General features: G+C 45.8%; 1 protein-coding gene across 5 annotated transcripts; it reads right to left on the bottom strand.

Annotated features, from left to right (window-relative positions):
- Positions 1 to 2,250: 2,250 nt before the first annotated feature.
- NR2F1 (nuclear receptor subfamily 2 group F member 1) lies at positions 2,251 to 14,717 on the bottom strand. Of its 5 annotated transcripts, none has more exons than XM_066568666.1 (4): positions 14,226 to 14,717; positions 10,508 to 11,035; positions 5,419 to 5,606; positions 2,251 to 5,334 (listed from the first exon to the last, which is right to left on the bottom strand). In XM_066568666.1, exons 1-4 carry the CDS (start codon positions 14,674 to 14,676, stop codon positions 5,326 to 5,328), a joined length of 1,176 nt encoding a protein of 391 aa, XP_066424763.1. In that variant the 5' UTR covers positions 14,677 to 14,717; the 3' UTR covers positions 2,251 to 5,325. The 5 variants fall into 5 exon arrangements, with proteins under 5 accessions (XP_066424763.1, XP_066424762.1, XP_066424767.1 ...); XM_066568667.1 differs by lacking the exon at positions 2,251 to 5,334 and adding an exon at positions 11,942 to 12,056 and having other exon boundaries at positions 5,495 to 5,606; XM_066568668.1 differs by lacking the exon at positions 2,251 to 5,334 and adding an exon at positions 11,942 to 12,017 and having other exon boundaries at positions 5,495 to 5,606.
- Positions 14,718 to 14,736: the final 19 nt, after the last annotated feature.

Here is a 14,736-nt window from a genome sequence, read left to right as displayed (position 1 = left end):
TCCTCCCTCTCTCTGACCCTCTGCGGATTAAACAGGGAAGGGTGTCTAAAAAAAAAAAAATCCCACATCCAAGTCAGTGGCTGTAAGCCCAGTGAGAAAGCGAACCTTTTAAAACAAATATATAGACAGGTTTCGTGGAGATCATGCAGTTTCCGAAATTAGTTCCAAAGATATAAAAGAAATGGAACAAACGCGGAAAAAGGCAAGGGGACCTCAGTTTCTGCCTGTCCCAGTAAAATAGAGAGCAGAGAAGACAGATATATGAATCTAAAAAAATAAAAAGGAGAGAAGAGGAGAGGAGAGGAGAGGAGAGGAGAGGAGAGGAGAGGAGAGGAGAGGAGAGGAGAGGAGAGGAGAGGAGAGGAGAGGAGAGGAGAGGAGAGGAGAGGAGAGGAGAGGAGAGGAGAGGAGAGGAGAGGAGAGGAGAGGAGAGGAGAGGAGAGGAGAGGAGAGGAGAGGAGAGGAGAGGAGAGGAGAGGAGACTCTAGCCGCTATTTCAAGACTTATAAACTAACGCTTTGAATAGTCAAAATGTCCCATGAAACCGGAGGAAGCATGTCGCCAGCGCCTGTAACAGCCGTGCACACGCGTTCGCGGACACTCCCTGTGAATGGCTGCGCGCCGGGACACTGCTGGAGGGGGCGGCTGCAGCAAGCCCTAACATCCCTGTTGAACCCTCCGTCCCTCTGTCCATCTGTCGGAGAGTCCATCCAAGCCAACCAGTGCCACCGTCCCTGCCAACCCTGCCTGCTCGCAGCTGGTCGCATCTGTTGTCTGTTGAGAAGGGGACTTCTGGCTGCCACACCCCACAGGTAATGAGAAGAAACCAAACCGAGCAAAAAAAATCAAACAAACACACTCCCCTCAAAAACAACAACAACAACCCAAACAAAAAACCACAAACAAAAACAAAACAAAAAAAACCAAACCCAAACCACACACACACACAAAAAAATCCCTCAACCAGCCAACCAACCAACCAACCAACCAACCAAAAAAAACCAAAACCGAAAAAAACCACAACAAAACACCAGCAAAACCGGAGGTCCTATTCAGCCCTTTCTGTCAGATAAAAGACATTACTGTCTTTGTGTAGGTAACCAACCAGTCTCCTGCGAGTGAACCCACGCAGAATCTACCTTTTCTTGTATTACTTCTGCTGACACTTGCAGTGACCCCGAGCCAGATTTTCGTGCAAGACCCTCCATTTACCTCAGCAGGAAAAAAGTCTTTTGCATCTTGATCCGTCGATTTTATTGGTGGCGATGAGACAGGTCACTCGTGATGGAGTCCCATACCCACGCTCCCTCCCCATTTCCACTTTATTTCGACGGATACGGAGAAAGTGGGGCTTATCCTTTACCCCCACCCTTAGAGTGGGCTTACCACCCTCCTCCTGCAGATGGAGGAGGTGGGTGGAAGCCGTGCCACCCAAAAGGTGCCTCCCGGGGGCAAGGGCGTGTCGAGAAATCCCAGGGAAGGGGAAGCCGCAGCCCGTGGCGTTCAGGGACAGCCGGAGGAGGAACGCACACACACAGGGGCGCGCAGCGACCCTCGCCTCGGCGCTACCCCTGCCACCGCCGGCAAGCCCCCCTCCTCCTCAGCTCGGGTTCAACCTACCACTTAGCAGCATTTCCAAATATTTATTCGATTAAATGTATAGAAAAGGCCTAATTGGGCGGTGGGAGGAGGCAAGCTAGTTAGCGAGGTGCTAAGAGGAGTGCTTTGTTAACTGCCCTGCCCCGAGCAGGTCCCCTGCGCGGGGCTGGGATGGGAGGGTCGCCCTCTCCCAAATTCCATCGACCCCCAGCTTCCTCCCCTCCAACCCCACCCCAACCTTTGAAGTGCTGCCGCAGCTGTTGGTGAGCATGGAGGGGCCGCGGAGCCCGGCGCGGCAGGATGCAGGGATGCGAGGGAACTCCCTGCCGACCCCGCCTCCTGAGGAGCCTGGGGAACCGAGGAGCCTCCGGGGACAGCGCCCGGGCCCCCGGCAACAACACGGCGGAAGAAATGTAGATGGGGTTGGTTTTAAAGCAGTATATTGTAGATGACGAATAAGTCGGCAGAAACTTGCTGAGGGACCCCAGCCCGTCTCCACATCCACATATTACTTTTTTTTCCCCAGCAAATGACGCGATGATACAGTACTTTTAGCTACCATATGAATGCCCGAGAAGCTGCAGCGTGGCAAAGGAAAACATCCACTGACACAACGCAGACTGGGTAGTTAACACTTCAAAACACAAGACCGTCTTATAAGCAAAGTTTAATAAGGGATTGAAACACTTCTGTCTAGGCACATACATGGAAATAAGTGCATCTCGTACACCTCCTCTACACCTGCAAGTTTCTTGGCAATCCGTGGGTTATTATTATTCATAAATATGAAAATTAATTGAAAAATATCTACGAAAAAGTTTATCTGTTTTCAACAGTGGGACAACACTGTAATGAATTTATTTACATCTCATTGGAAGAAACCGAGACCTGTTTTTCTCTTCCTATATCCCCGTTTGTTTTGTTTATTTTTAGGTAGAGGGAGGCTGGTTTTTGTTTTGTTGGTTTGTTTTTGTTGTTATTTTTGGTTGGGGGGTGTTTGATTGTTTGCTTGTTTGTTTCGGTGGGTTTGGGTTTTTTGGGTTCGGGTTTGGGTTTTTTGTCTTCTTTTGCTGTTTTTCTTTTTCTTTTTCTTTTTTTTAACTGCTAATTCATCTGGGTCCCAAATCACCATCCCACCATAAAGCAGTGCTGAAAATGCTTCTTTCAGCACCTCCCATGTCTGAGCATTCCCTCTCACTCCCTGTTGAGAGCCCGGAGGGGCTGCTGGACTCCCTTTCTCCAGGGAAGGCCCCGGGGAAGGGGCAGGAACAAAGCTCTCACTCATACAGTGTCCAAGTGAGTGACAAAAGGGAGGATGTCTGTCTGTCTGTCTAACTCCCAAATCCTTGTTCTTGTGTGGTCAGGTCTGGAATTATCGAAGTCCCCCCACTCCCAGCACCTATGAATACAGGCCGTTTCTCCATCCTGAATGGGGTGATAGCCCCATAAAGGATCTGCCCGTAATGTTGATTATCCAGCTATAACTGTCTACTATATAGAGCTGCTCTCACCTCAGATCTGCTGCGTCTAGAATATTAAAAACCCCAAGCGAGTTGAATTGAAGAATCTTGTTAAAGAAAGAAAAAGGGGAAAAAAAGAAATAAAGAATGAAAAAAAAAGGATGGGAGAGATTGTGAGAGAGAGGGAAGGAGAAATAGGAGACTATGGAAGATAGCAAATTAAAGGGAAAACACTGCCCATGTCTTCACAAACTGAAAAGTCTACCTTATCTAGACTTGTTTGGAGGGCACAGGAGGTGTCTGTGTGAGAGGGACAATGTTATTTTTAAAGATCCAGCTTTATTAATACATTAAGAAAGAGCTCCCTTGGTAGTATGTGTTCTTACAGCTCTGTCTCAGATCCTATAAAACATTAATGCACTGAAAGCTGTTACAGAGATCTGCACCACCAGCTAGAAGCCTTTACCTTCAAAGGAGCTCCATTACAAAAACAATTTTTAATTTTCTGGGAAAAAAAAGACAAGCTGAAATGAAAAGGGGTTTTTGGCACAGAGCTCAGGCCCTGGCAGTGGGTGGGCCATGGTGTGGGATGTCACAGCCTGTGTTTTTTGCATGGCCATGGCACATAAGCATACATGAAATGCACTAGCTCACCACCCAATGAGCAAGCATCCAGCTGGATTTCTATATTAATGGAGTGGGAATACCCTCCACACACAGCAACTAGATTTGGGAAAAAAATCAAGAGATCTGTTCTGGCTGACAGTAAGCACAAGGCATGCACACTGGAGTACATATTGGGGTCTGCGAGCCCTTGGAGTGGAAAAGAAGATAAAACCAAAAAAAGTCAACCCCAGCCAAGCCCCCAGAAGCGGAAAGCCATCATGCCTGGAACAAACAGGACCCATGGCTAGAGTATGCCTCCTGCTGCACAGGCAGAGATGATGGCATGTGGTGACTTCAATCCATGCCCATGGTGTCTGAGAGTAAAAAGCAAGGTGTGAACTCAGCAGAAAATTCAAGTGATGGGAAAAGGTGTTTCAAAAAGGGGCAGGCCAGGCTGACAGGCCCATCAGCCTTGGTGAAAGGTTTGTGGTGCAGTCCCAGTGAGGCGAGGTCACCTAAGGCATCACACTGCAACTCCTGCTCCCTTTTTCTAGGCCTTGACAGCTCAGCCCTAAGCTTATACAGTCAAGTCCATTTTGGAGCATCCCGTAGTTTGCATGACTTGGTTACCCCTCCCAAGTATTTTTCAAGTTCTCCTTTTTAGCACCAGTAAAGGAGTTAAAAATGTGGGGAGATTTTTGTTTTTATTGTTTGTGGGTTTTTTCCTTTTTTTTTTTTTTTTTTTTTTTTTTTGTGAATTGTTGGCATGTTTCAAGCAACAAGACTCATGGGTTGTGGGGTGATAAGTTGGGGTTTTTTGCTAAATTCTTTTATTTTTTTTAAATTCTCACTTCAATTTTAATTCTTGAAGAACAGCTTTGACAACATATATCGCACTCATTATAAGAAGCAAAGGGTTATATCAAAAATTATTAGTATAGAATCACAGGAAACCTGGTTTGGAACCAGAAAAAAATACAAAACAGATATAGATACATAGACACAGGACAATTCTCTTATAATTATTTGGAAAATGTTATTTTCCCCTAATTCTCCTTTTTTTTTTTCCTTTATGCGCATATGATGTTTTAACTTTTACCAAAATTGAAAATAAAGGCTAATATATTACAAAAGGAGTAACAATGTTCATGGTAAATGTTTGCGCATGGAAATTTTGTTGTTGTTTGCTTGGTTTTGGGTGGTTTTGTTTTTATTCTACACAAGGTTCAGTTCAGTTTCAATGCTTTTTTGTTTTGTTGGTTTACTGTACAGCATATATCAACAACAGTCCACAATAAATCCTGGAAGATCCAGTATCCCCTTCAGGTTTGATTAATATCCCCTCAATACTCATTTTTTTTTTTTGTCTCTTTTATTAATATTATTTATTTCTTTTTTCCTCCTCTCCGAAAGAAAACAAAACAAAATAAAACAAAAAACCAAAATAGGCCAAAAAAAAAAAAAAAGGCGAAACATCACAACCTCCACGGACGACAGGTCCGTCCTTCTCCCCTCCACGGCCACATCTCTGCTCCCACTTGCCCTTTCTTTTGTTCAGTGTCCACCTCCCGGGCCCCCCCCGCACCCCGAGTGCCCCTGGGTGCGAGCGCTCCCCTCTCCGCCGCTCCGCCGCCTCTCAGCCGGGGGTGCGGGATGGGCTCTAGGAGCACTGGATGGACATGTAAGGCCAGTTGAAGCTGCTCCCCGACAGTAGCATATCCCTGATGAGGGTTTCGATGGGGGTTTTACCTACCAAGCGGACGAAGAAGAGCTGTTCGATGACGGAGGAGGAGACGGTGCGCAGGGAGGGCAGCCGCAGCAGCAGCTTCCCGAAGCGGCTCGGCTGGTTGGGGTACTGGCTCCGCACGTACTCCTCTAGCGCGCACTGCGATTTCTCCTGGAGGCTTTCGATGTGCGCAGCATCCGATAGGCCGCAGGCGTCTGCCCACCGCAGCGCACCCGCGGAGCCAGCCGCAGAACGGCGGGAGGAGAGTGGAGGAAGGAGGTGGAGGAGGACGATAAAGCGGGGGGGAGATGGTTAGTGGCTGGGAACCACATAGGGAAACTCTGCGAGGATGGGGGGCAGCCCAAAGGCGCACCCCCCCATCCCGTCTCATCCCACCCCTTCCCATCCCATCCCATCCTATCCCATCCCATCCCACCCCACGCTACCCCATCCCATCCCGCGCACCACTGCCAAATAAATAACGCGACCTCTCTGTGCCTCGTTGCCACCGTGGGTGTTTTCACCCAGGATACGATGGGGTGCCAACACCCCGCTCGTCCCAGTCACACACAAACACACACACACACACACACACACACACACACACACACACACTTCCTTTTCACATCCCCCCACCGACACTCCGCGCTGCCGAGTGTGGTTTCTGCTCCAGGGAGCCCATCACCGGGATGCTGGAAACCTGGACCAGCCCCCTTAAATAACGCCGAGAGGAAGACAAATAAGGTATTGGGGAAAATAATAATAATAATAATAATAATAATAATAATAATAATAATAATAATAATAATAATCAGAGTTGCACACAAGTAGAGTGAGACACAAGGAGTTTGTTTACATGGCTGCACATCACAGAGAGGCAGCGACTGGGTCCTGCAGCGACTGGCAGGGAGCCGGCTGGGGGATGCCGTGGGGCAGGGGAGTCTCCTCTGCTTCTGCCTCTCTGCCAGTGATCGCAAATTTGAGACGTCTTTGCAGGCTGTGTGATAAATCCAGTAGCAAAGGGCTAGGTTAGTCCCAGCTTGTGCTCAGCAGGCGTCTGTAGCTTTCAGACACAAAGCTGGGAAGAGCTGCAGCAGCTAAGCCTTGCCTAAATGAAACCAGAGAGACTCCTTCCTTATAGGTCTTTCTGGCACCCAAACTGTCAAGAAACATACACCTTGCACCTTGCAGAACTACGTGACCTGGGCAAGCATGCACTAATCCGAGACCAGAAGCTCTTTACATCCACGTATTGTATCTATACACCTTATTCTGTTTATATAAATACAAGCAGAGAGGTATGGATGCATCTGTGCATTTGCACACACATACAGACACTTACAAGCACATATCCTATCTCAAAGAACATATAAGCCAAACCAGAGGATAACTGGGCACCAGCTGCTTGTGGAAGGACTTTCTCAGGAAACTGCAGTCATGGAAAAGTCGTGACTATGCCCATACAGTTGAAACCATCCACATTGTTTCGAAGATTCAGAATAGATATTAAAAACACCAAACCAAAACAATAACTGAAAAATCTAACCAAAAAACCAACCAACAAACAAAAAAAATGCCTCCAGCCATCAAGATCAGAGCAAGGCAGTTAGCTAGTAGTGCAGGTTAACAGATCAAAGCCAGACTTTACTAATATATAGATCCATATATGAATTAGTTAATGGCCCCTAAAAAAACATTATAAAAATGTGAATGTAGAATTGTGACCCTGGAAAGATGCAACAAATCAACAAATTATTCAAAGCTAAAAATAAAATAAAATAAAATCTGTTGCACAGGCATTTTTGAAGCTTAAGTCTTCCCTTACCGAGAACTAACTTTACAAAGATTTCTGAACACCTTCATCTACAGTACTATGGCCTCAAGCAAAAATACAAATAAAACAAGCCATAATTTAGGAACTTCTGAGAAGAAGAACCTTTGACCTGAGCTGCAGACTTGGCATCCCTCAGACACACAATTATCTGAGCCAGGCTGCTCTGCTAATCCATACTTTACCTTTAATGCAATGATATTTTGCAACATCTAAAGCACCAGGTTGCAACATACATATCTATCAAAAGCTGCGGCCTGTTCTTGTTTGCAATACATATCAAAAACCACAGACCTGTTCATATGTTGATTGCCACAAATCAGATTCCATATTTACATATATCTTGCTATTTTACATGCATTATCTGCCCATTATGCATTAGGATCCTATTCAACTTCCAAACAATGCAATATGAAAGAGTCTTACTGACACCCTGGCAGAGTTTTTTTCTTTATGCCCCATATGTCATACCCTTAAGGTTAGTAAAATATTTATCAGACATTTACAATAAGTGCACCTAGAAGTGCCGGTCACTGGACAATGTGGATGGGGAACTTGCCCTCTAAAAGGGCATCAGCCTGATGTGTTTTTGAAAAATTGCCACGGGTTTTGCCTTAGACCTCCAAAAACTCAGAATTTTCTCATGCTGATAGTATCTGTTTGGCTTAAATTATTTTAAATGGTCTGGCATATGCCTTCACTTGGGTTTTATTTCACAACCTAAAGTGGGGGTGGGAAGGCTCAATTCTCCCTTCAGAATGAGATTAAAAATAATAATAATTAAGGGATCCACAACTTGATTAGATTATGTAGCCCACAAAGGTGCAATCCATGGGAGAAATAATGCAAGTCATGTTTACTGAAGGTAAATTATTATTCCATCTCAGAAAGTGGGCTAATGTGAAAATCCTGTGTGTGCCTTGCTTTTTTATATGGCAGTGTGTCAATAAGGGAAAGCTCTATATTTCTTCTTGCAGTCTATGGAAAAGAAATTATGTAAATAAATAACCATTACTGTTCAACACACTCCAGTCTTCCCTTTGTAGTGGCGGCAATGTATTTCATGTTACATGTTCAGAAGAGTTTAGTGTTCAGAAAATATAGACGTAATCAACTGGCATCTAACTAGAAATCAAAAGTTCTTATTGCACTGCAAATAGATTTATTTGATTTATGTTATCTGTCTCTGTCTGTTCCCGGAAACATTTATTTATGACAATGAAATGGTAGATGCAGGAATTAATAATGCCAAAGTTTGGCAGCGGGGAGAAGGAGATGAGGGCAAGGAGAAGGGTATACAAGAGAAGGGTAAAGGAGGAAAGAAGGGAGCTGGTTTTGGGTTGCTACACAGCTTTTGGATGGTGTCCAGAATTTTACAGAATAAATATATGCTCTCTGGAGCCCAAATGTAGAAACCACGACAGGAAAAATCCATGCCAGTTTTAGACACTTTGTCCTCAGTGAAGGACTTTACACAATATGCCTAAAAATGTCTTTTCTGTCACTTAAAGTTTGTTTAAAAGTTGGATGACTTAGAGAAAGGCTTCTCATTAATTCCCCTCTGAATATGCAATGAAAACAAGTTTAGTGAAAAGTGGAAATGTGCGGATGGGGTAAGGAGTAGTAGATTACTCCTGACAGCAGTATTTCCATTTTCTGAGATGCCTTGTGTGATCCTGCTCTGAAATAATATTATTGTTCCCTTCATTCTCCACTCCACTGTGGAAAGGGGCTTCTCCCCTCACAAATATTATTACATTTGGTTTTATTATATGTAAATGAAGGGCTCCTCTAAAGCCACTTACCCTTTTTCTAGCCAAGGTCAATTGTTTCAGAAGTAAAGGGGGAAGATTGGAGGGAACAGGGTGAGAAGAAAAAGAAGAAAAAATAAAATATTGCCTCAACCAAGTCCCTATCAGGGGCAACTTCCTTCACAGGGCCTTTGATGTGTGGAAGGGCTGAGGCACAGGCCAGACATTTTCCCAGCTCTGCTTGGGAAGAATCTCTCCAAGTTACGTCTGGGGGAAAAAAAAAAGGTTCTCCTTGGCTATCCATGTGTATTGATGAGCTTCCTGAAACGAATGGGAAAGGAAAGTCTGGGAGTCTGCAGGCAGGCTGTGGAGTTAAATCACCCTGATAAATGCAGGCAGGTCTCTTTGTCACTCTTGAAAAACATGTTTCCATCAAGAAGACTTATTATGATAAAATACATTAAAATGTCGAGTTGGCTATTCAGTAAATCTTGCATTTGTTTTAAGATTTGCACATTATCCTTTGCAAAGAAATATTCTCTCCAATGCTGCGAAACTGCATTTGCACTGGAAGTAAAAGGGGGCAGTCACAGTACATGTCTCTGACCACCCTGCATACAAATTAGATACTCCTGTCTAAATAAATTATCTGATGTTCAAATCGATATTAATACTACATTTGCTACATTACAATATAGTGCAAATTTAGGAGACATTTTAATACAATGTAAATACTGTCTTTCGTGCTTGAAAGGCATCAAATATTGATGGATTATAAACTGCTCAGTGTTAAACAAGGCCTTTGAACGATTTGCCATCTTTGTTCAGGAATGCTTTTAATTTTGCCTCGGCCTGGTTTTAAGCCACATTTATCAGAACTGTTCAGTTATTGCTAATCGGGAAAAGGGGGGAGAAGCTCATAAAAGAGAGGAGCTAGGGGATGGGGAGAGGGGATATAAAAATGAAAAAGAAAAAAAAAAGAAAAACAAGTAGGAAAGGTGGCAATTAGTCATATCGTGATGATAATTAGAATAATTAAAAAACTACACTGCCCAGACTCTTATCTTGCCTTGTTTCTATTTCCTATATTTCCTTCACAAAGTTCCCCTTTGATGTTTATAAATTCTCCCTTGCAGGTTACAATAATAGTATACGTATTATATTCTTATAGGCTATGACCAGAGCACTTCAAAGGCAATGCTAATGCAACTTTCCTGCTAGTTAATTCAAACCATCTATCACAGGGAAAAATTGTTAACATGCATGTTTCCACCGCCTACACTTAATTTGATTTTGGTTTTTAGTATTTTTTTTTGGAGGGGCTGTGTGTTAAAGAGCCAGTATCAGTGGCAATGAGGATGATCCCTGGACCAGAGCATATCCCCATCAGGTGCTATGCTTCCTCGACCTCCAGTCCCCTTCCTTTAAAAATAATTCTATTAAATTATTTCCTTATTTTCCTGCATGTAATTTGGGGTTTTTTTGCCTTTTTTTTCCTTCCCAGACATCTCACACCCCCAACCCGTCCCCTCACCTGAGGTGAAGAGGACGATGGCTTTCAGACAGCTGTATTCAGCCGAATCGACGTGCAGCGCCTTCAGCTTCTCCACCTGTTCCTGGAAGATGCGGATGTGGTCCATGAAGGCGACAACGCGGTCTGCCGACATGGGGGAGGCGTGGAGGCCGGCAGCGGCCAGGAGCGGGGCCACATGGAGGGGCATGGAGCACTGGGCAGCATTGAGGACGAAGAGCTCGCTCCAGGTGAGCCGCAGCAAGGCCACCTGGTCGGTGATCTGCAGGTCGGGGAAGAAGGGAATATTGCGGGCCCACTCGACGGCGCTGAAGAGCAGACGGGCGGCCAGCTCGCAGATGTTCTCGATGCCCATGATGTTGTTGGGCTGCATGCACTGGCTGCCGTAGCGGGAGGTGGGGTAGGGCTCGGCCCGCAGCAGGAGGGAGATGTATCCCGAGAGATAGCAGTGCCCGTTCAGGGGGTCGCCGTTGGTCAGCGCGTACTGGCCGGGGTTGGGCTGGGTGGGCGGCATTCTTCCTCGCTGAACCGCTGACAAAAAGAAGGAGAGAAGGAGAGGAAATGTGCATCCAGGAGGCTCGCAGGCATCGCCCCGGCGGCGCTGCCAACCAGCCGGAGACAATGCCGGGTTTCTTCCCCTCCCCGCCACCGCCTCGCCCCCGGCACACGCACAGGCACGGACAGAGGCATGCGGAGTCGGGCAGCTGCCGCCGACCTGCTCTGAGCCCCCCGCCCGGCCCCTGCATCGGCCCCGGCCCCGGCCCCGACCCCTGCTCAGGCAGCCTCAGCTCAGCGGCAGCCAAGCGCGTTCCACTCCCCCCACCCCCGACCACAATGCAGACAGCCTTCACAAAATAAACAGATTAAAAAGAAAAAAAAAAAAAAAAAAAAAGCCAAGGCAAACAAGACAAATCCGCACACAACCCCCTCTTCCCCCCTCCCCTCTCGTAACAAAAGAAAGCCCCGCACGTAAAAAAAAAAAAAAAAAAAAAAAAAAAAAAAAAAAAAAGAAAACCAAAAAGAAAGAAAAAAAAGAAAAAAAAATCAAAGTCCTCCGGGTGGTAAGAAAGTAGAGTTAAAAATCACAGCCAACTGTAAAAAATATATCCAAGCTCTGTTGTGAATCCCAACCTATTGCCCTGATACTACTGAAATTTACAAGTAAACTGATGTATAGCGCTTTAGAATAAAATATTAAATAAAATAATTCATAAAACCAAATGTGTCCATATTCTTCAAAAATACCTCGTTGTTACCCTTCAAGCTGGAACAGGTCGCAGCGTTCCAGCTCCCCACTGCTAACTTTATTACACAGAACCAGCTTTCCATCGAGTCCCCCCCTCCCCCGCCCAGCAAAGTTTTCCCTGCTAAAAGGAAGAAAAAGGTTAAATATTATCAAGGGAAAGGGGGAAATAAAATAAAAATGTCCGAACTTACAATAGCCAAACATTCGTGGAAAAAAAAGGGGACGGTGTAATTAATATCTTTGGTGAGCTGTTGCCACTGCAAAAGCCTGCAGTCAGCGTTGCACAGTGAATGCACAAGCTTGCAACTGCAAAAACACTGGATGCATTAACCATCTCCACACAGAGCGTAAGCATGCCTCGAGTCCCGAAAGCTGACCAAAGTTGGGGTTTTTTTGTTGTTCTTTTTCTTTTTTTTTTTTTTTTTTTTTTTTTTTAGTGTGTGCATGTGTTTTCCTCCATCAGTGCCAGCGTTTGCAGCCGCTTGCCATGTAAACAAATGTAACTTCAGGGGAAGATACGGCTACTCAGGCTCGTACCCTGCACACACAGACACCCCGCACAACCGCACACGCTTGCTGGCACACACCCGCACATGCAATCACTCATTTTTCCGGCGTGCCACATTTTTCTCAACTTTCTCTTTTCTTCCCCAGCGAGCCCTCCTCGCCACCCGGGCCAGACCTCTGTCCTGCTGCCCTCCAGCCTACCTCTCCCTCTTCAATCTACTTGCAAACTTGGCAGATATTTTTCATTTAACTGCGTGCACAATTCTCACTTTTTTGTTTATTTTTTCTCCTCCTTCCTTTTTTAAAAAAATTGCTTGCCTCCACTCTCCCAGGTGCCTACTAATAGCCCCTGCAGCTACCAATGAAGCCATCATATTTGTGAGCTCTTTCAGATCTGGAGCAGCCTAATTCAATTCCTTTTCTTGTGGCGTATAAAATACAGTTTTAAAATCCCTGCTCCGGAGAATCAACTATTTCGCTGATGTGACATCTTTAGAACATCTTTAACGACAGTCACAGGGTAAACTTTAAACCGAGAGAACATGTTTCAAGGAGAAAAGAGGGCAGGAAATCCCCCATACACGAGAATGAGTCTGAACGCAAGGAAAACCACAGACAACTTTTGGAAAGGAGGAGGAAAAAAAAAAAAAGCAGAGCAGTTGGAAATAGTGGGAACCCCGTGGCAGATGCAGGCTGTGGATGCTGCTAAAATGAGAAAAACCGGTAAAGAGGTTATAAATCGAGATTTGTATGAAGACTTTAAGGAGAGGGTGGAGTTTGATGAAGAAATAAAATGAGCAACGCATTAAAAAAAAAAAAGAAAAGAAAAAGAAAAAGAAAAAAATAGAAAGAAAGAAATGACAGAAGTACAGAAACACGATTCAGTCATAAACTTTCCTTTGAACGCATGGAATGAAAACAAGGCCAAATCTCTCACAGAAGCACACTCCGGGGCACCGGGAAGCACAGGGAAGCGAAGATAGAGTAGCACATTTCCTCCCCTCCTTTTTTTTTTTTTTTTTTCCTTTTCTCCCTTCCATCTTTTTCACACCCTTTCCTCTTTCTCTAATTACACGTCTTTCATCTTTCTTTCGGGAAAAATGAGCCTGAGAGATGAATCTACCGAGAGGTATTGCAGGTTTAAAAAGAAATGATGGGGTGGAAAGGGGGTGGGGAGGGGGTGAGGGGGAAGGAAGCTGAATGGAGTCACATCTCGTACGGGAGAAAGATGTATCTCCCCCCACCCTCCGGTCTCATGCCAACAATAGACAAAACCACATCTAAAACACGCACACGCACACACGCACACACGCGCGCGCAGGGGGAAGTGGGGATAGAGGCTAAATGATAAATATTTAGCAAGCGATTGTAATAATAGTAATAGTAGTAGTAGTAATAATAATAATAATAATAATAATAATAAATTCTCTGCACAACTATCAGGAAAGGGGAGAGTGTGGCAGTGCTGGAGAAGGGGGTGGGGAGAAGCGGGAGGGAGGGCAGGAGGCACAAACCGAAAAGCAAAAGAAAACACCACCAACCACCATCGACAATAACAACAGAACCTGGTGCAAAGCTGCCAGATGGAGTGCAGGCAGAGGAAGAGATTGACATGTGCATGGAAATATATAGAGAATCCTGGTTGGATTGCTACGGAGAGCTGTAAATATATATATATATATATGTGTATATATATATATATATATATATATATATATACATATATACATACACACAAACATATGTATGTGTGTGTGTGTATTTATTTTTACATATTTATATTTATGTGTGTGTGTGTTTGCACGCCGCGCGTGTGCGCGCGTGTGTGTGTGTATGTATATGCATATAGGTGCGCGTGTGTGCGCGTACGGACAGGCAGACACAGACAGACCGAGAGCCCTCGCACACGCACGCCTGCACAGCCAAGGGGAGAGGGGAGCGATAGCATAGTAGGGAAGAAATATTCACCTTCCCGCCTCATGCCCACTTTGAGGCACTTCTTGAGGCGGCAGTACTGGCACTGGTTGCGGTGGTGCTGGTCGATGGGACAGTTCCTGTTGGCGCGGCATGTGTAAGTTAAGTTCCTGCGGACGCTCCTCTTGAAGAAACTTTTGCAGCCCTCGCAGGTGAACTGGCCGTAGTGCTTGCCGCTGGACTTGTCTCCGCACACCACACATTCGATGTGCTGCTGGCTCTGCCCCGAGCCCTGCTGGCCCGCTCCCTTGTCTCCGGCCGTTCCCGGCGTGGAGGGGGGTCCCGGCTGGCTGGGGGTCTGCGGGGTGTGTGGGGTGGCCGAACTCCCCTGCTGCTGGGGCTGCTGCTCCCGGGCCGGCTGCGTCGCGGCGGGGTTGGGGCCGCTCGGAGTGCCCCCGGCCACGTCTTCCTGCGGATCTCGCCAGCTGCTAACTACCATTGCCATATCTCGGGCCCAAAAAAGTGCTGGGGAGCGGCGCGTCTCGCTGCGGGCTGCCGGGGAGTG

Source organism: Molothrus aeneus, chromosome Z (genome assembly GCF_037042795.1).
Source record: "Molothrus aeneus isolate 106 chromosome Z, BPBGC_Maene_1.0, whole genome shotgun sequence".
In the NCBI taxonomy this organism is placed as follows: domain Eukaryota; kingdom Metazoa; phylum Chordata; class Aves; order Passeriformes; family Icteridae; genus Molothrus; species Molothrus aeneus.
This window is presented reverse-complemented; position numbering and strand designations above follow the sequence as displayed.